Here is a 27,577-nt window from a genome sequence, read left to right as displayed (position 1 = left end):
CGCCTCTCTCGCTCTTTCTATGACTAAATAAAAATATCTAATGGGTTGAAAATTCGTTAATGAAAAACAAACATATTTTCAATTAAATCCTTATTACCTCGTTAATTTACAATCTAGTCCCTATAGTTTTATAAATTGCACTTTGGCACATATTTTCAATCAAATCCTTAGAATGGAAGACGAGGAGGCTTTGAGTGAAATTTGGCTTCGACTCGGTTGAGGAAGACAAACGAGCCTTATCAGCTAATCCTATCCAGGGCTGTATCACTTTNTTCTATGACTAAATAAAAATATCTAATGGGTTGAAAATTCGTTAATGAAAAACAAACATATTTTCAATTAAATCCTTATTACCTAGTTAATTTACCATTTAGTCCCTATAGTTTTATAAATTGCACTTTGGCACGTATTTTCAATCAAATCCTTAGAATGGAAGATGGAGGAGGCTCTGAGTGAAATTTGGCTTCGACTCGGTTGAGGAAGACAAACGAGCCTTATTAGCTAATCCTATCCAGGGCTGTATCACTTTGTTTACGAGCCGAACGAACCCTGGGCCAACCCGGACAACCTAGGTGATCTCGCATTCTAAGAACAAAGAAGAGGCTGGTTATGGTCTAGGATACCCCGAGAAACTTTAGGTAACTTCATACAAATAGAAGTTATAAACTTGAGAGGAGACAAGTTCACGATGCATATTAGAACTCCTATCTCGAGCATCTAAGCATGAGTAGCAAGCATCTCTTGTAGGCAATTTGCTTCCTACTATATCGTGGATCACGTGCGACAATCATCTTGTAGATACTTTAACCCCAACTGTATCGTTGATCACGTGCAAGTCAAGTGGACTAACCTTCAATTAGTAGATTAGAGATTCAAATACGTCGTTTGATCAGTGATTTTTGGAAGATTGAAAATACAATGAAATATAGGGACTGAGTTGCAAATAAAGGCAGGGACTAATTGGCAAATTTTGAAAGGAAAACAAAAAACTGAAATCATCAGAGCATCAGCACTTTCCTCCCAACACTTGGACGGATATTTCTCGCGCTCTGTCTTCAACTGTTACCTTTTTCTTCCCCCTCTTTATCGTCTCATACACAGAACAAACAGTCTCTCCAGCGGCGAACCATTCACTTTCCGGCGACTATACTCCGGCGACTTCACTGTTTACACTCCCTTCTCCTTCTCCATGTCCGCCATAGCGCTCTGCTCTTCTCCGGTTCCTTTTCCTTCTCAATTGCCGATCAAGCCTCGGAGAAAACCAAAATTGTATTCATCCGATTGTCTCTGCCTTTCATTTTCGTGTAATTTGACAAGACTGTGGTCTTCTCACTGTTCGACGTCGAAGAATTGGAGCACGGTGCGTAATGGAGCTGTGTCCACGTTTGCTTGTTCGACGTCGTCGTTCGTCGGGAGAATCGGCTCGCGGATTCGGCAGGGGAATTTCTCGCTCTTGTCCTTTGGATTGAACTCCAATGCGGAGGCGGAAGCTACCGATGGCGATTCGTCTCAGCTTTTGTCGGCTTTGCTTCCTTTTGTGGTGGCTGCTACTGCGATTGCGGCTTTGACTCGGCCTTCTACTTTCACTTGGTAATTTGGACATTATCGATTTAGTTATTGTAGTGTAGTGTAGTTACCAATTTTCAATTTCAGCCACTGCATTTTTTGTTTTTTAAACTAATTTTCTTTGAGTTCTTTCTCTCTCACATGCAGCATTAAATCCTTGTTCTCTGGGAACTGATTCTTATTAATTTATTTTCATTCATCTTGAAACTTCATTATCTTTGACATTTAATATTGTTGTTACTGTTCTTCAGGTTTCTTTATAATCTGCAGTCAAATAATTTAATAACGGTTTCGTTTATCCTCAACCAGTCAACTTTCTGGTTGTTTTTTTAATAAAAAATTTGTTTTAAATTGTGAATGTCATTATATGTATATTTTTTTATGAATTTAGTTTTGGAACTTTCAATTTGCAGAGTCCACAAGGAGCTATATGATGGCTAATAGCTTCTTTGTTATTCCTTCTCTTTTCTATGTTGCTATCATGTTTAGATTATTGAATCTTTTAACAAAACTATCTGTAACAATGATATGTTGCTGTTTGAGGTCGTGCATGTAGCTTATACAGTATATGAAATCAAATTTGAATTTGTCAAAAAGTATTTTATTATGTTTTTGATTTGGCATTTTGCAGGGTTTCTAAGGATTTCTATGCCCCAGCTCTTGGTGGGATAATGCTATCTATTGGGATTAAGCTTTCTATTAATGATTTTGCTTTAGCAATTAAGAGGTTATACTTCTGAAACACCAATCCTGTCAACTGCATTTGAAAACTTGAGTGTGTTCTTGAGATTTATTTTTCTTCATTTTGTTTATGATTTGCAGGCCTCTACCACTTTCTGTTGGGTTTATTGCTCAGTATGTGTTGAAACCAGCCCTTGGTGTTTTGATAGCTAGAGCATTTGGCATATCTCCAATGTTCTATGCAGGATTTCTTCTCACAGCCTGTGTTGGAGGGGCTCAGTTGTCAAGTTATGCCAGTTTCTTGAGTAAAGGAGATATTGCCTTGAGTGTTCTCCTTACCAGCTTCACCACCATCTCTTCCGTGCTTCTGACACCTCTTTTGACTGGCATTCTGATCGGTTCGGTTGTTCCAGTTGATGCAGTTGCCATGGCAAAGTCAATATTGCAGGTAATGGTTTCAATGAATTGAATAGTAGATAAGATTCACAGATTTCAAACAGAAATGTCCAGTACAATTGTAGTACATACTCCTATCATTTTTTTTTTGTAAGAAACCAAGCTTGGACATACAAAAAAAAAANGGAGTCCTCAACTATAGGAAACAACTCCAATCTAAAAGAATACAACCAAGTTATAACATCCCAAGCCCAACCAAGTTGTAACATCCCAAGCCCACTGCTAGCAAATATTGTCTGCTTTGGTCCGTTGTATTGCCGTTAGCCTCACAGTTTTAAAACGCGTCTGTTAGGGAGAAGTTTCCACACCCTTATAAAGAGTGCTTCGTTCCTCTCTCTAACCGATGTGGGATCTCACACAAGCTCATAAAGACACATTAAATAACACCACCTTCAACACCTCCCTCAAAAATCTCTCCACTCCTTAAAATCCTGCTATTTCCCTAGAGCCACCTATACCCCACAAGATTGCGAAACAACATGCCTACCACAAAACTCTCCCCTTCTACTGAAAAGTATACTCCTTCGGGAGCATGTACTAGAGTAGTATTAGACTTTTTCCTGAAAAAAAACATTTAGTGCAGAGAAGTCTGATATATTGGGTTTCTTATTATTTAGGCATCTGTTTGTATGAGAGAGCTTTTCTAATCTTTATAACTCTTCTTAGCAAACGAGTTAATTAAACAGAAGTTCCTTTTGTGGAGATTTTCATGTGTGTTCTTTTCATGTGTCTCTGTGGAGATTGTCTGATATAATCATTAATGTTTGGTTATTAATCATGGTTGCAGGTTGTTCTTGTTCCAATTTCTCTTGGACTCGTCCTTAATTCTTATGCAAAGCCGATCGTGGCCCTTCTTCAGCCTGTGATGCCGTTTGTTGCAATGATCTGTACTTCATTGTGCATCGGTAGCCCTCTTGCTATAAACAGGAGCCAAATTTTGTCAATAGATGGAGCCCGGTTGGTTTTTCCAGTTTTGGCCTTCCATACTGTGGCATTCACTTTGGGATACTGGGCGTCCAAAATTCCAATCGTAAGGTAAAAGTTATATCTCTTGACACAAAAATCCTATTTATTTTTATGAACTTCGGGGATTCCGTTCCTTCAGAACGATCCGTTCCTTCAGAACGACCGTTTTGAGGTAGAACTTAATACAAAATAATTGATTCTTCTTAAATTACTTATCACCCAAAAGCTTAATTTGATGGTTCAAACTCAAGACCTCTTACTCTAATACCATATTGAATCATCAAATCAATCCAAAAATTTAAGTTGATGGTTATGCTAAATTTAGTTATTTTTAATGCTTCAATTGTTCTGCTCGCATTTTATTATGCATGAAAATATGAGTATCTCTTTATCGATTAAATGCTTACAAAAGTCCAGCAGGGTAGCTAATGCTAGGAACCATCTGGTCTTTTGCTTTGATCAATCGCCTTCAATCTTTTTAGAAAACTGTTAAGGCATGTGACTATAATTAGTCAAGGCTTTTCAACTCTTCATTCACATGAAAACTATCTGCTGTCATAATATTGCTTACCTTTCTGCTCAAGTGGATCATAGATAACAATGTTGGCAATAGTTCATGAATAGATAGCATCAACCAAATCTGCAGTGTATGGCTTGTTGGGAGTAGTCTATAAAATTCATTTCGAACTTAAAAATCAAAAGTAGAAGGGCTGTCTGAGAGACCTTTAAAAAGTAGCTATGGGATTTGGAACAAAATTTGGTGATGTGTTTGATTGAGCCTTTGATAATTGTTTATTCTCATATTAGCTACGAGGCTTTTATTATTAGTTTCCAGTGTACAGCACATATAACCTTTACAGGCCATCCAACACCCTCCTCCTAAACCTGAAAACTCAAGTAGGAAGCTACTTTTTAAAATAGCTCCCAAGCAACAAAATTACATGAAAGTCAAGTTGTAAGTATCTGTTGGTGGCTTAAGATTCTTACATAAAAACTTCTATCTCCTTTGTCTAACAAAGTTTCTCATTCCTATAGTGATACTGGTTTGATTTATGTTTTAAGAGTGGTTATGTTTCACAACTTGTCATGTCATTTTGTTTGTTGTACTGGATTGGATTGAGTGTTGAGGATTGTTGGGAGGGAGTCCCACATTGGCTAATTTAGGGAATGATTTGTAAAGAAGGAATACATCTCCATTGGTATGAGGCCTTTTGGGAGAGCTCAAAGTGGACAATATCATATCATTGTGGAGAATCGTTATTCCTAACATTGAATTCACTTTGATTTCCAGCTCAAGGTGGCAGGAGGTTGGGACTCCTAGCTCCTGATTTCAGGGGGGAAGCTTAATAAATGACTAGCACTGATACTGTTTTGAGTTCGACATTAGGGTGCACAGTTATTGTAGATGAATGAGGTTGGCTTAATACTAAGGTCATTGGAAACTAGATTACATTGAATGTCAGAATTCAAACATATGATGAACATTACGTGATAGCCATTTTGTTATATATCTGATATCTGAAACTGTGGATACAATGTCGTTGGTGTCATAGGCAAGAAGAAGAAGCTAGCAGAACAATTTCACTATGCACAGGGATGCAAAGCTCCACTCTAGCAGGGCTTCTTGCTACACAGTTCCTCGGGAGCACACAGGCCGTTCCGCCTGCGTGTTCGGTCGTCGCCATGGCCATCATGGGTCTCTGTTTAGCTTCTTTCTGGGGCAGTGGCTCCAAAATTAGAGACTTACCATCTCTTTTGATGCAGAAAACCAGTTCAATTGTCAGTGCTTCTTGAATCCATCTCTTAAACTGGTTGGGAGTCTCAAAATGCAACGGCGAAAATTCCAGTTGAAGGCAAGGGAAAAGAGTGCTGCATTAACTAGCAGTAGCAGTTGGAAACTTCTGTGTACAGAGAGAGATTCAGGTACCCCATAGAAAATAGCAGGAAATGAATTTACTTGTATACGTTCATATGATACAGGAAATGAAATGGGGCGCACCATCAGCATGATGTAGAATAATATTTAGCATCATAATAGTTTTCACATAAAATCAAGAAAAAAAAAAAAAAGAAGTTGTTTTTGCATCGTTTCAGTTTATTTTAAACATTAAATTGAAAGTGTTAAATTAATAAAAATATTTTAATGTTTTTTTTTTCTAGAAAAAATATACTTAAATTTTTAAAAATTTCAATAATACCTACTTAAAAAAATTTAAAAATACTTTTTCCCGTTATTTTGGATGAAAACATTAGTACTTTATTTAAAAAAATATTTTTGAATTTTTAATAGAATTTTAAATACACTCCATTTTTAAAAAGTTTCACTAATACAGTTGAACTTTTTGAAGAAGTTTAAAAATATTCTAACAAATATTACTATGTTTGAAAAATACCTATGAAATTTTAAAAAATAATATTAATACTCTTTACCTTTTATAAAAAGATGGTAAAACAAATTTTTACGGTAAATATATGAACAAAAACTATGTATTGACACCCCACTAATTATCTCCAAATATTTTAATGTTACTTTTCAAATATCATATTCAAATCCTCACCATTCTATTGACTGACGTGTAATATACAATGAAACAAAGAAAGGAAGAGTAGAGATGACACAAAAAAAAAAAAAATGCAACACTAGTAGGATATACCCTATGAATGAAGAACCCAAAAAAAGAAAAAATATCGAATTCATAATACAAATATTTGTGGAAAAGAAGAGAGGGGGGAGGAACTGAGCTATTCACAGCTCGCGGCAGATTCTGCGGCAAGCAAAAGAAAAGAAAAATCTTGCAAAAAGCACTTTGATTTCTACTTCCTATAAAATGCCCCATTACCCAATACACATTCTTTTGCAATCACAAATTCCAATTGAAAATTAAACAGCTAAAAAAAAATGTAATCATCATTGGAATTTTGTTTCATGTTTGATTTACATATTACCATTTTCGTCTGCTGATGACTCGGAGGCTGAGTCATCGGTCGTTGAGTTCGAAACGACCTCTGATTGGCTGCTGTTTTCGCTGTCTGAACTTGTCCAACCTTTCTCATCGCCTCCTTGTTTCAAGAGAAACCAGTACATGATACTTGCAGTTAAGGTGAGGATCATCTTTTGATTCACCTAATGGTACATGAAACAAAAGATGTAAATATTAATCTAATTCTCACCGTTTTCAATTTCATTTTAATCTAGTTCTCATCATTCTATCTCCCAAAATATTAAACATTCTACGACCCATGTTTGTTTTGGACCACACCATAAAACTACATAATTTAACTTCTAAAACCATTCCCTGCTGGCCTTCAAGCCCCACCTTGTGCACACCACACACCACATCAAGCACCCTTGCTCGCACATCATTCCCACCAATAACCCCCGAACTCAAGCATAATTATAAGTTCATGTTTACGCTCTTACCTACATGTCCCCTCTAAGGCACATGTGCTTAGCTACAAGCGCCTTGGAGCGAGTCCCTATGAAAAATCAGGACATCCAAAACTTGCCAGAAGTAAAAATATAGGTATAATGCTTGATAAATTCCGTTCGTAATTTCCTATTTTTTATGCACTTGGATGCGAGGCCATTTTGAGTGCACGAGTATGTTGGATCGGTGAATTTCTCGATATTATTAGTAGTTTATCCAAATATTAATCCGTCTACATTTTGTTAGATCTTTTGAATTTTATCCTATCAATTCATCCTTTAGCAATTTATAAATGTAACAGTTAATAAGCTAAAAGGGGAAAAAAGATTGAGCTGAAGTTCAGATAAGTACCTCAGTGATGTCTTCAGGAAGCAAAAATATGGAACATCCAAGCTTCCTTGCAATGCTAATGATGTAGGTTGCGTTCATCTTTTTCTCCTCGTCTATGTTGGTCATGATTAAAGGAAAAGAGCAAACAATTAGAAATTTTGTAGACACGTGAGGGTGCCCTTTTCTTGGTCCCTTAATGTTGTAAACAATGTTTCCATTTTTAAATAACATACTGTAAATAGAAAAAAAGTTCCCGAACACCTGTTAATTTCGACGTTTGGCTAAATTTTGAAGTATTTTTCAGAAATAGAAGGAATAGCTTACAATGCAAAAGTACATAATAAAAGCATACCGGTGACTCCTTTGGTAACAAGACTCCAATTGACAACTCTAGGCTGCACTGAACTAAGAAGCTCCAGGAAAAATGTTCCATTCGACAAACTCTTGTCCTGTAGATGGCATATTATAATAATAACAAGTTGTTATAAGTCTCATCATTAACGAAATTAAATGAAAATATTATTTGGAATGATTACTATTTTTCTTCTGACCATTTCTTATTTGAAGATGGAGGATTATGCTAGTTATTAAAACAATTGAGGTTCTAATTTAAGAGTAAGGAGTGAAATCTCTCTTCCCTATGTCTTATGAACGATTTCCCATTCAGATTTCCTATTCAGAACAAGAAGAAGTGCTATATGAGAAATTCGAGATCAAATAGAATATATTTCTTTCTAGACTTCGTGAGTTACTTATTTCTTCGAAACTAGAGAAGTGATTTTCCTCATTTTTCTCAACAAGTCGACCGCATTACACGATTGAGATACTTTCGAATAAATGAATAAAATATATATGTTCATACTAAATTTCTATCAAATGTTGCAATATGTTCTAGCCCAATAAAGAAAGAAAACAAAACAAAAGTTTAAAAGTTTAAGGATTCGATGTTTTGATAAATATATGTGCGTGTGTAAAATAAGAAAAGCAGAAAGCCCAACCAAAATAGGATTGACCAATAAACAATTATACTTCGTCTTTCAAAACTCAATGATCATATGCACTTTTAAAGAAATAGTTAGGACTTCACACTAGTTCAAATTAACACCAACCTGACCACTTGAGATCATTGAAAGATAGCAATATAACGCCACTTTGAGAAGGAGCATGAAGAAGTCAATACCTTAAAACTAGTCATGTGACACTGGCTGCCAGAACCTCTGACTTTGTTGTTGGCCCATTGCAAAATATCAGCATCAGTGATTTCCTTTCCAAAGGAGTGGAATCTTAAGTTTTTTAAAAGTTGAAGGATGTTGTATCTCATCAGTTGCCACAAGTAAGCTGAAAAGAAAGCCAGAAATCTTCACCTGAGCAATATACCAATGGAATAATTCCAAATATCAAACTATACAGAAAATCATCTTTAGTAGTAATGTCTGCTTAACAGATGAAAATATTGACTGGCTTACCCAGTATCAATTTTTTATTCCCTTGCACAATATCGTTTCCAGCAATATTAACCAGAGAGAACTTCAATTGCTTCCCTATTTTGACAACTTGGTTGCAGTTTTCTACTTTTCTAAATGGCATTTTAATGGGAGGCTTATTTGCAATCTTCCAATTAACAATTCCTGGGGACACCTTGTCTAGCGTCTCAAGAAGAATCCACCTGAAAAGTAAAGGGNATGAAGGAAAGATATTATTTCTTTCACAGTTAAGATTGTCCATCAGCTATGTAAGCATAGACATGAGAATGATCCCATTTGATAACCCCACTTTTCAATAGAAGAAGTTGCAATATTTTCGAAAACGAAATTTCTTCATTATTAAAAAATCAATGATATCTAGAGATTTACTCTGATCTGCTACGTTAACTTAAAAGAATAATCAAGTAAATAAAATTGTATCCTATTGTAGGTCAAAGCAAAATAACGCAGGAAGAGATGAAATAATTTTTACCCATTTCTAAGATCCTCAAAGACATTATTGATATAAGTTGAAAGCCCCATGCTATTTATCCATAAACGGAATGCTCTCTCTTCCCTAGACACTTGGGCGTCATCTGGCATCGTCTCTAGAAAAGATATTTGCTTCGTCTGCGTAGACAGCCCATTCCTACAAAGTATGGTGAATGTCATAAACAACTTAAAGATAATAGGCAGGAAACAAGAAGAAACAGCGTAGTTTTGCTTTCATGTCATGTTTATATGTCAATTTTGCAATTTTTCGTGGGCTTGCATAGCTCTAGTGTCATACAAAAATATAGGATACAATAAAAATATTTAGAAGTTGTCACCCAGAGAAAATAGTCCATAGAACTGGATTGCACAAAATAAGAACCAATGCAACTTGCTCAAGGAGTTGATTCTTTTCTCACCTATGCTGAAAGATATGAGCCACGAAAGCGAGGTTCAAATTAGGTGAACCTTCCACAATATCTCTAGCTGTGAGATATCTTTTGCAACCCATTTTATCTGCATGTTCAAGAACCAACTTCGCTCGTTCTAAAGGATCTTTCACTGTCAATGTTGACGGATTACTGTGCTCAGGTGCAAGAACTTTTAAAAGGCAAGCATATGCTTCTGCATCCTGCAGGAAAGATATATCACATGTTCAAAAAATGAAAAAAGAAATCCATAGAAGGAAAATAATAGATTTCCAAGCTAACTTCTTCACTTTGGTGAGGAAAAAATAGGTTCAGTGAATATTAGAAACAAATTTTAGCGCCATTTCTACCTTTATGTCAGAAGAGAAGTTTGTTACTGTCTTGTTGTATCCTCCTTTCTTAAGTTGAAAATTCATCCATCTCAGTAAGATCTTTTCTGGAGGTAGGCTCATCAACTCCTCCACATCCTGGCAGTTAGAGAATTCAATAATGTCTTCCAAATAATTTGCTGCTAAAAGTTTGTATTCTGTAAAAAAGCATATTATATGTAATTCAAAGTCCATCATTACCTTACTATCACCAACCAACTCCACCAACTGAGGGGTCTTTTTGAGGTTGAGGTCTGCCAATAATTGTATCTGGTACAATAACCATTAGGACAAGTGAATCAATCTAAACATAACACTTTTGCAACATGTTTAACGTAGAAAGTAATTACAATTAATCAATTGTAAAGGGCAGTGTAAAACCAAATAATGTTAAAAGGATATATATATGTATATATACTAAAAAAAACATTATGTCAAAAGATCATAACAGTATTTTACCTTAATAATCTGAGATATAAGTCCAAGTACAAGATGCCGCTGCAAATGAAAACAGATGACTCAGAACTCATTCTGATCAGTAAAGTTGCAAAGATTACTCAGTATACTATTTCAAAATAACTCATGAGGAATGTAGTCTCCAGGGATCTTCAATTCATTCTTCAACATTTTAGTTCTTGTAGAACATGATGAGTTATTATATAAATGAGAAAATAGAAAGAAAATTTTAGCTTTTACTTCATAAGTTAACTAGAAAAGGAAAAATAAAAATCAGAATTGCGCTATTTTGTCTCTGACAATCATCTAAACCATTGGCAAACTCTAATTAACCTATGCAATTGAAGTTGTTTTCCTCGGAACGTTGTCTGCTTCCAATTTGTTCCTAAATATTGATTACATTCGTTTGCCTGCCCTGTCTTAGGCTTTATGGTGCTTTTTTCTTTTACATAAAAAGTTCAAACATACTCCAAAGTTGAATGGTAAAGAAGGTTTAGTAGATGAAAGAAAGTAATACTTCAAACGGAAGGTATAAGAAACAACTTCTGGACTCTATTTTGATAGCTAAGAGAAATATTCATACCCTCGCTTCAATAAAATCCTGTGTTCCAATATTTACTACAGTGCATCCTATGGCCTTTGCAGAGTTGAGGCAAAGTGTATGGTTTTCATTTCTTTCCCAAGGATTGAGCACAGCCTTTGTATTGATTGCACGATCATCAATAGTTCCAGGAACCGCCACATTGATTAGTTTACTGTAACCACCAATAACAGAATTCGTCGTTGTAATCGAATCCAAATCAATTAAGAATAAAGGCGATTAAAACATATTAATGACGACTTACCAGAGAAGAACTCCGTCCTTTGCAATCTCGAATAGATTGTTCGTGGAAGGGTCTATGGGGAGGTATCTCTTAAGAAATTTATCTTCTGAAAGGTAATTGTTGATATGTGCGACGTAAGATGCTTTCTCCGATTCGCTAATTGTGTGAAGCAAAGTAGTGGTGGCAGCCTTGAGAAATGCCGATGAATTTTTCGCACCAGTACTTCCGGTTCTAGCACTTGCATGAGCTTGCAATTTCAGATAAATCTGTCATGTTCGTTAAAGAAAATCATCAAGTAATACATCCGAACTTCCGTTTTTTTCCTTTCGACATTCTCGGCGGAAAAAAAATTGAGATAGATTGAACATGAACATCATCTGACAGAGGCTCTGTATCTATCAAAGATGAACAAAGAAGAGCAGAAGAGAGAGATAAAGAAGATAAACACAACGTACTTTAAGGAAGAATTCGTAATCGACTTCATCATCCTGATTCTGATACAAATCTTGTATGAAGGAAGCTCTCTCTTGCTCCGTAAGATTCTCTCCAACAACTTTAAGCCTCGACATCTTGGAAGCCAAGTCTCCAAGGGTAAGCCTGCCGCTCTCTCTTTTCATACTCATATACTACAAAATCCAATCAGATCCAAACCAAAAACACTAAGAACCAACGGTTTCAACACCAAAACAGCCAAAACATACACCAGAAACAAATCAAGAATAATGCGACAGATTGCTTTTCACATCAAACCAAAAGCCACCAGAATTCACACAAACTAATCAAAACAAGAAAGAGAGGAAGTACATACATGAGACTTCAGACTCCGAAGCTCGACTTGAGTGAACTGATTATGGAGCCATGGATCTGAGACGAGAATGCCAACATATCCAGACATGGCTCCGGTTCAAGGAAGATGCTGATGATTCTAGTTCTTGCTCTTGTTCCGTTCAGGCTTCGGCTTCAGCAATCAGGGAAGGGAAAAGTGGGGAAGAAGATGAATGGCGATGGTAGGCCAAAGCTTCGAAGCTGTCAGAATTTCAAAGATCGTTAGGAGAGAGAAAGAATTCAAATAATGACTTCACTATCCCCATTTCACTTTCTCTCTATTTATATTAAAAGAAAGAACTGAGCGTTGTACACAAGTTGGGGCCGCTCTTGTCGTTTAAATCATTTTAATTTTAATTTTAATTTTAATTTTAATTTTCTCTTTTTATTGTGACTAAAATGCCCCTCTAAACGGCTATACTCTCCAATTTTTACGTCCTATTATAATGTTTTAAAAATACAAATAAAAATTATTCATTAATTTATGGAAACATATTCAATTTTTACATTTTAAAATTGCCCAATTTCTATTAATTTCTCCGCTAATTAAAAAAATAATCTCGAATTTTAATTAAAGTTTTACTATAATGTTTTAAATACTAAATAATAATGATAATAATTTTTAAAATTTTATTTTTGTTTAATAAATTTTACTAAGAGTTCAACTGTTCTAAGAAAATAAAATAAAATGTGTGAATGAATAATGAAGAAGAAAATTAATACCATTTAATAAGAAAGCCTAAATTTTTATTTGGAATCCTTTTTATTATTGATTATATGTCGAAATTACAAAATTAACCCTAACGTGGAGTGTACAATACGGGGCAAAAATGATAGCTAGAAAGTGATTGGTTCAAGTCCGAGAAACTCGGTACGAAAGGAAACATGAAGCCGCCGACACGTGTCGATGGCAAAAAATTCAAATTTTATTCCAAAAAAGGGTAGTTTCGTCATTTAGGAAAACCGGCAAAGTTTGTGTGCTTTCTCACCGAAAGAGAAATTTGACTTAATCACGCAACCGTCGTTTCTCGTTTCTTTTTTAATTTTTTTTTTTATTTAAGTAATCAAATAGTGTTTAAATAATTTACCCGATTTCAAAGTTTAATCGGTCAAAGTTAGACATCAAACGATGTGCCAGCGAGGGGCGTTGAACTTCGAGGAGCGTGGATTAAGAGATCTCACATCGATTAAAGAGAGGAATGAGTGACAGTAGAACGCTGGGCTCTAAAGAGGGTGGATTGTGAGATACTAGTAGATGCGTTTTAAAACCATGAAGCTAACGACGATACGTAACGGACTGAAGTAGATAATATCTACTAGCGGAAAAATGTGTTGTTGGACTTCATCACCCACCTCCCGAAGGTAGGAGTTCATCGATTCTTGAAATATGCCACATTCGTACCTCACGCCCGATCAAAATTTGAAATCCAACGTTGGCATCTGATGGCTCCTACCTCTCTGGACACGTTGGCATCTGATGTGGAGATTTGTAAGCTACCAAATCGGCTTTGAAGGCGTTATAAAGAGGACTTACTACCAATTATTTTGACATTATGTGTAGTTGTAAGGCCGCTGTAATCTAAAACTAACCTCACGTGCCCATTCCTCCTTTTAGCTTCTAGAGAAAAAAGAATGATCGATGGGATATCTAACCTCCGACACTCACTTTCTTTCGGATCCAGAGTTCGGTGACGTGATCTTGGTTAGTTGAATCATGTCCCATACTCACTCTCTTCCGGATCGGAAGTTCGGTGACGTGATCTTGATTAATTGAATTGTGTTCGACTTATGTTGACACACCGTTGACATACCGTTCCGTGTCTGCTCTGATTCCATTTGTAATGGTACAAATTCACCACTGGCATCTATTGTCCACTAATTTCTTCCGTTTTTGTAACGAAAAAAAAAAGTATGAAAGAGAAAGATCGATGGGATACCTAACCTCCATACTCACTTTCCTTAGGATCGAAAGTTCGGTGACTTGATCTTGATTGAAACCGACGTGGAATTTCACAATCCACCCTACACTCACTTTCTTTCTGATCGAAGGTTCAGTGATGTGATCTTGATTGGAACTGATGTACGATCTCACAATCTATTTCACACTCACTTTCTTTCAAATAGGAAGTTCAGTGATGTGATCTTGATTGGCACTAACGTGAGATCTCACACTCCACCCCTTTGAGGGTCAACATCCTCGCTAGCACACCGTTTGGTGTTTGTCTCTAATACCATTTATAACGGACTAAGACCACCGCTAATATATATTGTCTACTTTAACCCACTACTTATAGCTGTCAGCCTCATAATTTTAAACAGTGTCTATCTCCACATTTTTTCTAACAATAATACTCGGAATTTTTTAAAATATTATTCAAATTTAAAAGTATTTTGAGATTAATAAATATGTTTATATTAGAAATTAATAAAAATATAGAAATATTTGGTAATGGGCCCTTATATTTGCTGTTTTTGCTTCAACTTTGTGTTAGCATAGAAGATGATTACAAAGGCCCACTTTTGTATAGACTTATCAAGTGGGGGCTTTCACCACATGCTTACTTCACTGGCACCTTGATATTTCCATCATGTTGCCTGATTTGGGAGATTCAAAAGCTTCATTTCCCTACCCGTTACTGCTTAAAGCTATAAGATTCAATCTCGAACTCGCCATAGTTGACATCCTATACTCGTAGATTCAAAAGGGTTTTTATCATTAACGAGCGCTTGAGTCAGTTTGTGCACCTCGCAACTATACCCACGGGAAAAACACCCTACCTTTGAGTAAAGAAGTTGTGAGCTTCGATCGAAGGTGTAGTCATGGTGACTCAAGTGTCGAACAAAAGAAGTTGTGAGGCTCGAAGATGCAGTCATAGTGAAGATTCGTGGTAGAGGTCTATTGAACTAGCAATGTACTCAAGATAAGAGAGTTGTACATATAGTGCTAGATGGATAGATATGACTGTTTAAGGAGAGATTCAATGGTGTACTTTATTCGATGGCTCCAGAGAAAAAGAGTTGTCAAATGAAGCATAATAGTGTACTTTATTCGAGAGGAGAGGATTATTTACGTGTATTCTCTATTTCTAGAGCGGCTTACTTTCTCTAAAGCATAGTCCAGTGCTCAACTCAAAATTTGGGACGCCTCCCTCACCACCCTCACCTTTAACTCCCGTGTTTCAACTCAAAATTTAAACATATTCAAATTGATGTTTTAACGGGCCCAAGTTCACCGCTAGCAAATATAGTCCGCTTTAGTTCAGACCCTTATAAGAAATCCTGTTAGCTCACTTCTAGATTCTACTGTTGAGCGAAGTAAACAATTAATTTGTCTCAGAACCCGACGGCTTTGGGACGGCACTGTTTGGGAATTTCCATTCCAACAATTATTGAAGGTTCGCAAATCAACAGGAATTGTTTATGTTTGATCCAATTTCAGCATCATCGCTTCTCGCATTCTTGTTTCTTCCCCTCGCATTACTCAGAGAGACTCTTCCCTGTCTTTGGAATTCCCCCTTTCTTCTTCCACCTGCGTTCCTTTGCAGAAATTCGTCGAACTTCATCTTGGTTCTGCTCACGATCGTTCTTTGGACGCCATGAATATCTTTTCGAAGAAACCTACCGCCAAAGGTCGTCACCAATTGCTGCCGTTTGTTTTTCTTAATCGATTTCGTTCATTTGATGATTCTTTTTTCTAAATTTGTAGCGGAAACTTGTTCATCTGTTTCTGCATTGCTCTCAGTTCCTCCTTTTTGCTTTGATATTTTTGTTCTGGGTTGCTTTGATTCGGTTGTTCTTTATGTGATTAAACTTGTTTCGATTACAGAAGCTCTTCGGGAGAGTAAAAGGGAAATGACGCGCTCTACGAGAGGTATCTTATTGATGTTTCTTAAGTGCACTTAATTAGTAAGGGATTCATCTGGTTTCAAAGTCATGATTGCGCTTATGTCTCGAGTAATTAAATTTATTCATGTTTCTCATCATATTTGTGTATATTGCAACTCGTCCATATGCTCATGATGATGTTTATTTTGGACTGAATGGAGCAAAGAAGCATGTAATTTATGATTGCATATGGTACTAGCGAGAACCACTTACCCCCAACCGGTTTCCTCACAGAGAAAAGGAGATGAAAATTTGGGCTTGAACTTAGAGTTTGCTTGTGAGATCCCACGTTGGTTAGGGAGGAGAATGAAACATTCTTTACAAGGGTGTGGAAACCTCTCCAAGCAGACGCGTTTTAAAAATCTTGAGGGGAAGCTTGAAAGGGAAAGCCCAAAAAGGACAGTATTTGCTGGCGGTGGGCTTGGACTGTTACAAATGGTATAAGAGCTAGACATCGGGCTATGTGCCAGCGAGGAGGTTGAGCCCTGAAGGGGGGTGGAGTGTGAGATCCCACATCGGTTGAGAGGAGAACAAAGCATTCTTTATAAGAGTGTAGAAACCTCTCCCTAACAGACATGTTTTAAAAACCTTGAGGGGAAGCCCGAAAGGGAAAACCCAAAGAGGATAATATCTATAGCGGTGGGCTTGGGCTGTTACAAATGGTATCAAAGTCAGACACCGGGCAATGTGCTACGAGGAGACTAAGCCCCGAAGGTGGGTGGATTGTGATATCCCACATCAGTTGGGGAGGAGAATGAAGCATTCTTTATAAGNACCTCCATACTCACTTTCCTTAGGATCGAAAGTTCGGTGACTTGATCTTGATTGAAACCGACGTGGAATTTCACAATCCACCCTACACTCACTTTCTTTCTGATCGAAGGTTCAGTGATGTGATCTTGATTGGAACTGATGTACGATCTCACAATCTATTTCACACTCACTTTCTTTCAAATAGGAAGTTCAGTGATGTGATCTTGATTGGCACTAACGTGAGATCTCACACTCCACCCCTTTGAGGGTCAACATCCTCGCTAGCACACCGTTTGGTGTTTGTCTCTAATACCATTTATAACGGACTAAGACCACCGCTAATATATATTGTCTACTTTAACCCACTACTTATAGCTGTCAGCCTCATAATTTTAAACAGTGTCTATCTCCACATTTTTTCTAACAATAATACTCGGAATTTTTTAAAATATTATTCAAATTTAAAAGTATTTTGAGATTAATAAATATGTTTATATTAGAAATTAATAAAAATATAGAAATATTTGGTAATGGGCCCTTATATTTGCTGTTTTTGCTTCAACTTTGTGTTAGCATAGAAGATGATTACAAAGGCCCACTTTTGTATAGACTTATCAAGTGGGGGCTTTCACCACATGCTTACTTCACTGGCACCTTGATATTTCCATCATGTTGCCTGATTTGGGAGATTCAAAAGCTTCATTTCCCTACCCGTTACTGCTTAAAGCTATAAGATTCAATCTCGAACTCGCCATAGTTGACATCCTATACTCGTAGATTCAAAAGGGTTTTTATCATTAACGAGCGCTTGAGTCAGTTTGTGCACCTCGCAACTATACCCACGGGAAAAACACCCTACCTTTGAGTAAAGAAGTTGTGAGCTTCGATCGAAGGTGTAGTCATGGTGACTCAAGTGTCGAACAAAAGAAGTTGTGAGGCTCGAAGATGCAGTCATAGTGAAGATTCGTGGTAGAGGTCTATTGAACTAGCAATGTACTCAAGATAAGAGAGTTGTACATATAGTGCTAGATGGATAGATATGACTGTTTAAGGAGAGATTCAATGGTGTACTTTATTCGATGGCTCCAGAGAAAAAGAGTTGTCAAATGAAGCATAATAGTGTACTTTATTCGAGAGGAGAGGATTATTTACGTGTATTCTCTATTTCTAGAGCGGCTTACTTTCTCTAAAGCATAGTCCAGTGCTCAACTCAAAATTTGGGACGCCTCCCTCACCACCCTCACCTTTAACTCCCGTGTTTCAACTCAAAATTTAAACATATTCAAATTGATGTTTTAACGGGCCCAAGTTCACCGCTAGCAAATATAGTCCGCTTTAGTTCAGACCCTTATAAGAAATCCTGTTAGCTCACTTCTAGATTCTACTGTTGAGCGAAGTAAACAATTAATTTGTCTCAGAACCCGACGGCTTTGGGACGGCACTGTTTGGGAATTTCCATTCCAACAATTATTGAAGGTTCGCAAATCAACAGGAATTGTTTATGTTTGATCCAATTTCAGCATCATCGCTTCTCGCATTCTTGTTTCTTCCCCTCGCATTACTCAGAGAGACTCTTCCCTGTCTTTGGAATTCCCCCTTTCTTCTTCCACCTGCGTTCCTTTGCAGAAATTCGTCGAACTTCATCTTGGTTCTGCTCACGATCGTTCTTTGGACGCCATGAATATCTTTTCGAAGAAACCTACCGCCAAAGGTCGTCACCAATTGCTGCCGTTTGTTTTTCTTAATCGATTTCGTTCATTTGATGATTCTTTTTTCTAAATTTGTAGCGGAAACTTGTTCATCTGTTTCTGCATTGCTCTCAGTTCCTCCTTTTTGCTTTGATATTTTTGTTCTGGGTTGCTTTGATTCGGTTGTTCTTTATGTGATTAAACTTGTTTCGATTACAGAAGCTCTTCGGGAGAGTAAAAGGGAAATGACGCGCTCTACGAGAGGTATCTTATTGATGTTTCTTAAGTGCACTTAATTAGTAAGGGATTCATCTGGTTTCAAAGTCATGATTGCGCTTATGTCTCGAGTAATTAAATTTATTCATGTTTCTCATCATATTTGTGTATATTGCAACTCGTCCATATGCTCATGATGATGTTTATTTTGGACTGAATGGAGCAAAGAAGCATGTAATTTATGATTGCATATGGTACTAGCGAGAACCACTTACCCCCAACCGGTTTCCTCACAGAGAAAAGGAGATGAAAATTTGGGCTTGAACTTAGAGTTTGCTTGTGAGATCCCACGTTGGTTAGGGAGGAGAATGAAACATTCTTTACAAGGGTGTGGAAACCTCTCCAAGCAGACGCGTTTTAAAAATCTTGAGGGGAAGCTTGAAAGGGAAAGCCCAAAAAGGACAGTATTTGCTGGCGGTGGGCTTGGACTGTTACAAATGGTATAAGAGCTAGACATCGGGCTATGTGCCAGCGAGGAGGTTGAGCCCTGAAGGGGGGTGGAGTGTGAGATCCCACATCGGTTGAGAGGAGAACAAAGCATTCTTTATAAGAGTGTAGAAACCTCTCCCTAACAGACATGTTTTAAAAACCTTGAGGGGAAGCCCGAAAGGGAAAACCCAAAGAGGATAATATCTATAGCGGTGGGCTTGGGCTGTTACAAATGGTATCAAAGTCAGACACCGGGCAATGTGCTACGAGGAGACTAAGCCCCGAAGGTGGGTGGATTGTGATATCCCACATCAGTTGGGGAGGAGAATGAAGCATTCTTTATAAGAGTGTGAAAACCTCTCCCTAGCAGATGTGTTTTAAAAACCTTGAGGGGAAGCCCGAAAGGGAAAGCTCAAAGAGGACAATATCGGATAGCGGTGAATTTGGGTTCTTACACTCAATATGCCATACCAATAATGCTATGGCTTCAATATGCCATACCAATAATGGTATGGCTTTGAGTTGGGATAAGATGGTACTAATGTTTTGGGATTACATTTTGCAATTGTTTTCAGAATAGAATGATATTCTGTGGTTATGTTTCTCGACACTTCTTGAAGTTAAGAATGCCATTTCCTTACCTTGAATTGATATTCCTTTGCACGTAACTACGTTGTTTAATTCCTTATACTATTTTTTGTAAAGTGTCACTTCCTTAGATGTTTTTGTTTCATTTTCATACTATAATAATTGTTCTTTTCTCTTTTCTTTGTGATATCACTGAGTGGTCTCATCTTTTTGCCACTTTTTCTCAGGTATAGAGAAGGAAATTGGGGCATTGCAATTAGAAGTACGTGAAGAGCTTCTAAACATGGGTTTAATCTAAATATTCTGTGTTTTAACTGTGATTTGGTTTATAATCTTATCAGGAAAAGAAGCTGGTCGCTGAGATAAAGAGAACTGCCAAAACAGGAAACGAGGTACATTTCATATTCTCGACCAGATTGTATCGGTCCTAGTCCTACGGAGGGTTGATTCTTTTTGAAAAATTCTTCTTCTGGGGTCGAGCATTAATTATGTTTATCATCATCCATTCGATTCTTCAGGCAGCGACGAAGATTCTTGCTCGGCAGTTAGTTAGGCTCAGGCAACAAATAGCAAAATTACAAGGTAGTCGAGCTCAAATGAGAGGCATAGCAACTCACACACAGGTTAAGTCAAGTGCCTAATTCTTCTCTTCTTACTTGGTTGAGTATTTTTGCAGTAAGATGTATGATCTTCTCTTTGGTGTTGTAACAACCCAAGCCCACCGTTGGCAGATATCGTCCTCTTTGGACTTTCCTTTTCGAGTTTCTCCTCAAGGTTTTTAAAACGCGTCTGCTAGGGAAAGGTTTCTATATCCTGGTAAAGAATGTTTCGTTCTCCTCTCCAATCGATGTGGGATCTCACAATCCACCCTCCCCCCTTCGGGGCCAGCATCCTCGCTGATACACCACCTCGTGTCCACCCCCTTCAGGGCTCAGCCTCCTCTTTAGCACATCGCTCGGAACCTGGCTCTGATACCATTTGTAACAGCCCAACCTTACTGCTAGTAGATATTGTCCTCTTTGGGCATTCCCTATCGGGTTTCCCCTCAAGGTTTTTAAAACCTCTCTTTTAGGGAGAGGTTTCCACACCCTTATAAAGAATGTTTCGTTCTTCTCTCCAACCGATGTGGGATCTCACAATCCACCCCCTTTGGAACCCAGCGTCCTCGCTAGCACACTGCCTCTTGTCCACCCCACTTCGGGGTTCAGCCTCCTCGCTGGTACATCGCCCAGAACCTGACTTTGATACCATTTGTAACAGCCTAAGCCCACCGCTAGCAGATACTGTCTTCTTTGCACTTTCCCTTTCGGGCTTCCGCTCAAGGTTATTAAAATGCGTCCGCGAGTGAGAGGTTTCTATATCCTTGTAAAAAATGTTTCGTNGACTCTTCCCTGTCTTTGGAATTCCCCCTTTCTTCTTCCACCTGCGTTCCTTTGCAGAAATTCGTCGAACTTCATCTTGGTTCTGCTCACGATCGTTCTTTGGACGCCATGAATATCTTTTCGAAGAAACCTACCGCCAAAGGTCGTCACCAATTGCTGCCGTTTGTTTTTCTTAATCGATTTCGTTCATTTGATGATTCTTTTTTCTAAATTTGTAGCGGAAACTTGTTCATCTGTTTCTGCATTGCTCTCAGTTCCTCCTTTTTGCTTTGATATTTTTGTTCTGGGTTGCTTTGATTCGGTTGTTCTTTATGTGATTAAACTTGTTTCGATTACAGAAGCTCTTCGGGAGAGTAAAAGGGAAATGACGCGCTCTACGAGAGGTATCTTATTGATGTTTCTTAAGTGCACTTAATTAGTAAGGGATTCATCTGGTTTCAAAGTCATGATTGCGCTTATGTCTCGAGTAATTAAATTTATTCATGTTTCTCATCATATTTGTGTATATTGCAACTCGTCCATATGCTCATGATGATGTTTATTTTGGACTGAATGGAGCAAAGAAGCATGTAATTTATGATTGCATATGGTACTAGCGAGAACCACTTACCCCCAACCGGTTTCCTCACAGAGAAAAGGAGATGAAAATTTGGGCTTGAACTTAGAGTTTGCTTGTGAGATCCCACGTTGGTTAGGGAGGAGAATGAAACATTCTTTACAAGGGTGTGGAAACCTCTCCAAGCAGACGCGTTTTAAAAATCTTGAGGGGAAGCTTGAAAGGGAAAGCCCAAAAAGGACAGTATTTGCTGGCGGTGGGCTTGGACTGTTACAAATGGTATAAGAGCTAGACATCGGGCTATGTGCCAGCGAGGAGGTTGAGCCCTGAAGGGGGGTGGAGTGTGAGATCCCACATCGGTTGAGAGGAGAACAAAGCATTCTTTATAAGAGTGTAGAAACCTCTCCCTAACAGACATGTTTTAAAAACCTTGAGGGGAAGCCCGAAAGGGAAAACCCAAAGAGGATAATATCTATAGCGGTGGGCTTGGGCTGTTACAAATGGTATCAAAGTCAGACACCGGGCAATGTGCTACGAGGAGACTAAGCCCCGAAGGTGGGTGGATTGTGATATCCCACATCAGTTGGGGAGGAGAATGAAGCATTCTTTATAAGAGTGTGAAAACCTCTCCCTAGCAGATGTGTTTTAAAAACCTTGAGGGGAAGCCCGAAAGGGAAAGCTCAAAGAGGACAATATCGGATAGCGGTGAATTTGGGTTCTTACACTCAATATGCCATACCAATAATGCTATGGCTTCAATATGCCATACCAATAATGGTATGGCTTTGAGTTGGGATAAGATGGTACTAATGTTTTGGGATTACATTTTGCAATTGTTTTCAGAATAGAATGATATTCTGTGGTTATGTTTCTCGACACTTCTTGAAGTTAAGAATGCCATTTCCTTACCTTGAATTGATATTCCTTTGCACGTAACTACGTTGTTTAATTCCTTATACTATTTTTTGTAAAGTGTCACTTCCTTAGATGTTTTTGTTTCATTTTCATACTATAATAATTGTTCTTTTCTCTTTTCTTTGTGATATCACTGAGTGGTCTCATCTTTTTGCCACTTTTTCTCAGGTATAGAGAAGGAAATTGGGGCATTGCAATTAGAAGTACGTGAAGAGCTTCTAAACATGGGTTTAATCTAAATATTCTGTGTTTTAACTGTGATTTGGTTTATAATCTTATCAGGAAAAGAAGCTGGTCGCTGAGATAAAGAGAACTGCCAAAACAGGAAACGAGGTACATTTCATATTCTCGACCAGATTGTATCGGTCCTAGTCCTACGGAGGGTTGATTCTTTTTGAAAAATTCTTCTTCTGGGGTCGAGCATTAATTATGTTTATCATCATCCATTCGATTCTTCAGGCAGCGACGAAGATTCTTGCTCGGCAGTTAGTTAGGCTCAGGCAACAAATAGCAAAATTACAAGGTAGTCGAGCTCAAATGAGAGGCATAGCAACTCACACACAGGTTAAGTCAAGTGCCTAATTCTTCTCTTCTTACTTGGTTGAGTATTTTTGCAGTAAGATGTATGATCTTCTCTTTGGTGTTGTAACAACCCAAGCCCACCGTTGGCAGATATCGTCCTCTTTGGACTTTCCTTTTCGAGTTTCTCCTCAAGGTTTTTAAAACGCGTCTGCTAGGGAAAGGTTTCTATATCCTGGTAAAGAATGTTTCGTTCTCCTCTCCAATCGATGTGGGATCTCACAATCCACCCTCCCCCCTTCGGGGCCAGCATCCTCGCTGATACACCACCTCGTGTCCACCCCCTTCAGGGCTCAGCCTCCTCTTTAGCACATCGCTCGGAACCTGGCTCTGATACCATTTGTAACAGCCCAACCTTACTGCTAGTAGATATTGTCCTCTTTGGGCATTCCCTATCGGGTTTCCCCTCAAGGTTTTTAAAACCTCTCTTTTAGGGAGAGGTTTCCACACCCTTATAAAGAATGTTTCGTTCTTCTCTCCAACCGATGTGGGATCTCACAATCCACCCCCTTTGGAACCCAGCGTCCTCGCTAGCACACTGCCTCTTGTCCACCCCACTTCGGGGTTCAGCCTCCTCGCTGGTACATCGCCCAGAACCTGACTTTGATACCATTTGTAACAGCCTAAGCCCACCGCTAGCAGATACTGTCTTCTTTGCACTTTCCCTTTCGGGCTTCCGCTCAAGGTTATTAAAATGCGTCCGCGAGTGAGAGGTTTCTATATCCTTGTAAAAAATGTTTCGTTCTCCTCTCCAACTAACATGGGATCTCACAATTCACCCCCCTTCGGGGCCCAACGTCTTCGCTGGCACACCGCCTCGTGTTCACCCCCCTTTGGGGCTCAGCCTCTTCGTTGGCACATTGCCCAGAACCTGGCTTGGATACCATTTGTAACAGCCCAAGCCCACTGCCACTGTCCTCTTTGGGTTTTTCCTTTCCGGCTTCCCTTCAAAGTTTTTAAAACGCGTTTGCTAGGGAGAGGTNAGTGCACTTAATTAGTAAGGGATTCATCTGGTTTCAAAGTCATGATTGCGCTTATGTCTCGAGTAATTAAATTTATTCATGTTTCTCATCATATTTGTGTATATTGCAACTCGTCCATATGCTCATGATGATGTTTATTTTGGACTGAATGGAGCAAAGAAGCATGTAATTTATGATTGCATATGGTACTAGCGAGAACCACTTACCCCCAACCGGTTTCCTCACAGAGAAAAGGAGAAGAAAATTTGGGCTTGAACTTAGAGTTTGCTTGTGAGATCCCACCTTGGTTAGGGAGGAGAATGAAACATTCTTTACAAGGGTGTGGANACCACTTACCCCCAACCGGTTTCCTCACAGAGAAAAGGAGATGAAAATTTGGGCTTGAACTTAGAGTTTGCTTGTGAGATCCCACGTTGGTTAGGGAGGAGAATGAAACATTCTTTACAAGGGTGTGGANAGCACACTGCCTCGTGTTCACCCCCCTTTGGGGCTCAGCCTCTTCGTTGGCACATTGCCCGGAACCTGGCTTGGATACCATTTGTAACAGCTCAAGCCCACCGCCACTGTCCTCTTTGGGTTTTCCCTTTCCGACTTCCCTTCAAAGTTTTTAAAACGCGTTTGCTAGGGAGAGGTTNAAGCAGACGCGTTTTAAAAATCTTGAGGGGAAGCTTGAAAGGGAAAGCCCAAAAAGGACAGTATTTGCTGGCGGTGGGCTTGGACTGTTACAAATGGTATAAGAGCTAGACATCGGGCTATGTGCCAGCGAGGAGGTTGAGCCCTGAAGGGGGGTGGAGTGTGAGATCCCACATCGGTTGAGAGGAGAACAAAGCATTCTTTATAAGAGTGTAGAAACCTCTCCCTAACAGACATGTTTTAAAAACCTTGAGGGGAAGCCCGAAAGGGAAAACCCAAAGAGGATAATATCTATAGCGGTGGGCTTGGGCTGTTACAAATGGTATCAAAGTCNATATTATTAATAGCATCTCCCCACATTTTACAGGCAATGCATGCTCAGACTTCTGTTGCCGCTGGCATGAAGAGTGCCAGTAAAGCAATGTCAGCTATGAATAAGGTAAGAAAATATGGACATCGATCAACCCTTACATATGTTTGAAATTGCTGTGGTTAACGAACAGAATAGTAGCCATGCTTTCGAAGCATAATGATTATTGTTCACCCGTATCTTTTTCTGTTGTTTTCGATTATTTTATACTCTCAATCATGTGTCCGACACACTTTTCAAAAACAAAAAGCTTTAATATTATATACCCACTTCATATTCTGTGAGAGCTTAAAGTTTTATGTTTTTTTAAAATCTTATACATAATTCTTACCATGTTCATCTGTAGCAAATGAATCCCGTGAAGCAAGCAAAGGTCATTAGAGAATTTCAGAAGCAGTCTGCACAGATGGATATGACTGTAAGATTCTACTCTAACCTATATTCTTCCATATATTCTTACAGGAAGAAAAGCTCTTGAATTTGCTAGCTTTGTTTATTTTGTGTTTTCCATCTGTGCCTCCCTGTATATGCTTACCCTTTTTTGCTTCCTTTCGGTTGAAATGAACGTACCTGACTATATTTGGTGCATCAGAATTTGTAACAGCCCCAGCCCATTGCTAACAGATATTGTCCTCTTTGGACTTTTTCTTTTGGATTTCTCTTCAAGGTTTTTTAAAACGTGTCTGCTAGTGAGAGGTTTCCACACCCTTATAAGGAATGTTTTGTTCCCCTCTCCAACCGATTTGGGATCTTACAATCCACCCTCCTTGGGGGCCCAGCGTCCTCGTAGGCACATTGCCCAGTGTCTAGCTCTGATACCATTTCAAGTCCACCGCTGTGTCCACTTTGGCTTGTTACGTATCGCTGTCAGCCTTACAGTTTTAAAACGCGTCTACTAGGAAGAGGTTTCCACACCCTTATAACGAATGCTCTGTTCCCTTCTCCAACTGACATGGAATCTCACCAGAAATATAAATTCAAATGCAATAGAAATCTTACTTCACAACCTCAGTTTTGATATTTGTCATTTCCGTGTTATGTTTCAATATTTCTGGATGCTTACTGTCTTCGTTGGTGGCAGACGGAGATGATTTCAGATGCTATAGATGATGCACTGGATGATGATGAGGCAGAAGAAGAAACTGAAGATCTAACGAATCAAGTAAGCTCCTTTAACTGCCTTCATTTATTTCCTCCTTTCTTTACTCCAGTTGTAGTCAAAAAGTTAGCTTAAAATTGTTTCTTGTAATAGCCACTAATTTGCTACTCTGGCCTGTACCTATTGCTTTGTGATTGTGTTCATCGAGTTTAAAGTCATAAGCCCGAGTTTCAGAGGTCCAAGTATCAACCATTGTTAACATTTCTCCATGAAACTTATGTGATACTAGCTGTGCTAAATTTTAGGACCTCAATCTTCTTTTAGATATCAGATTTCATGACCTATGATTTGCTCAAATAATAATTGAACGCAATAGGCGCTACCCCCTCCCCCAACCTTACTTGAACAGGATCTGTTCTATAGATTGTACTACTGTGACCCCTGCTTCCTTCTGCTCGACAGGTGCTCGATGAAATCGGTGTTGATATTGCCTCACAGGTATGTTAAAATTGGTTTTACATCTTTTTAAAGTCTTGTAAACTGGATTGCATATACTAGAACTGATTGGATCATGTGTATGTTATTTGATTCAGCTTTCAACAGCCCCAAAAGGAAGAATTGCATCAAAGAATACTGAGGGTGTCAGTAGGTATGTAATGTATATATTTCCCATGAATATTCATCTTCTTACATAAATCAAAAGAAAATTTATTGGTTTTAATTTGAAATAGAATAAGTTTTTGATCCTCTTTCCAGTTTTCTGACTTAAATTACTTGTGAGATCATGCTTTGGTTGCATAAAGGTAGTAGCTGAATTAAGATCATGAGCAATTAGGACATGAAAGGATCATGGCGTTTTTTTGGTTCTTCCTTTCAAATAATGGCTATTTTGTTGCTAATATTTTGCAGTTCGAGTATCGAGGAGCTCGAAAAGCGATTGGCTGCTCTTCATAATCCTTGAACATTATGATAAATTCCCTTGATTTCCAATTGAGATGAACACGATTTCGACTAGGATCATCTATTGTACATATAAACTCTCTCTCTCTCTCATCACAATTGAGGCACAAATGTTTATTATCTTCTTGAGATAATGGAATCTTATTGACCATTTGCTTGTATCCTTAGATTAATTTAGATCCTAATTCAAATTGAAGG

At 38.3% G+C, this 27,577-nt stretch overlaps 3 protein-coding genes across 6 annotated transcripts; 2 read left to right on the top strand and 1 right to left on the bottom strand.

Moving 5' to 3' along the window:
- The first annotated feature begins 946 nt into the window (after positions 1 to 946).
- Positions 947 to 5,689, top strand: LOC111807642 (probable sodium/metabolite cotransporter BASS3, chloroplastic). The gene is made up of 5 exons (XM_023693445.1): positions 947 to 1,590; positions 2,198 to 2,293; positions 2,389 to 2,695; positions 3,491 to 3,738; positions 5,223 to 5,689. Exons 1-5 carry the CDS (start codon positions 1,190 to 1,192, stop codon positions 5,461 to 5,463), a joined length of 1,293 nt encoding a protein of 430 aa, XP_023549213.1. The 5' UTR covers positions 947 to 1,189; the 3' UTR covers positions 5,464 to 5,689.
- Positions 5,690 to 6,297: 608 nt separating this feature from the next.
- LOC111806484 (fimbrin-2) lies at positions 6,298 to 12,540 on the bottom strand. The gene is made up of 14 exons (XM_023691823.1): positions 12,267 to 12,540; positions 11,914 to 12,084; positions 11,480 to 11,724; positions 11,218 to 11,389; positions 10,638 to 10,676; positions 10,380 to 10,448; positions 10,161 to 10,277; positions 9,802 to 10,013; positions 9,384 to 9,539; positions 8,894 to 9,093; positions 8,608 to 8,765; positions 7,780 to 7,876; positions 7,449 to 7,540; positions 6,298 to 6,793 (listed from the first exon to the last, which is right to left on the bottom strand). Exons 1-14 carry the CDS (start codon positions 12,351 to 12,353, stop codon positions 6,605 to 6,607), a joined length of 2,004 nt encoding a protein of 667 aa, XP_023547591.1. The 5' UTR covers positions 12,354 to 12,540; the 3' UTR covers positions 6,298 to 6,604.
- A 3,062-nt stretch (positions 12,541 to 15,602) lies between these two features.
- LOC111807672 (vacuolar protein sorting-associated protein 2 homolog 3-like) lies at positions 15,603 to 27,575 on the top strand. 4 transcript variants are annotated; one of them, XM_023693494.1, is made up of 11 exons: positions 15,603 to 15,913; positions 18,829 to 18,873; positions 20,130 to 20,164; positions 20,244 to 20,294; positions 20,421 to 20,525; positions 25,318 to 25,389; positions 25,667 to 25,738; positions 26,402 to 26,482; positions 26,882 to 26,917; positions 27,013 to 27,068; positions 27,329 to 27,575. In XM_023693494.1, exons 1-11 carry the CDS (start codon positions 15,880 to 15,882, stop codon positions 27,378 to 27,380), a joined length of 639 nt encoding a protein of 212 aa, XP_023549262.1. In that variant the 5' UTR covers positions 15,603 to 15,879; the 3' UTR covers positions 27,381 to 27,575. The 4 variants fall into 4 exon arrangements, with proteins under 4 accessions (XP_023549262.1, XP_023549263.1, XP_023549261.1 ...); XM_023693495.1 differs by lacking the exon at positions 18,829 to 18,873 and adding an exon at positions 16,110 to 16,154; XM_023693493.1 differs by lacking the exon at positions 15,603 to 15,913 and adding an exon at positions 18,324 to 18,632.
- The last annotated feature ends 2 nt before the right edge of the window (positions 27,576 to 27,577 follow it).

Source organism: Cucurbita pepo, chromosome LG12 (genome assembly GCF_002806865.2).
Source record: "Cucurbita pepo subsp. pepo cultivar mu-cu-16 chromosome LG12, ASM280686v2, whole genome shotgun sequence".
Taxonomy (NCBI): domain Eukaryota; kingdom Viridiplantae; phylum Streptophyta; class Magnoliopsida; order Cucurbitales; family Cucurbitaceae; genus Cucurbita; species Cucurbita pepo.
This window is presented reverse-complemented; position numbering and strand designations above follow the sequence as displayed.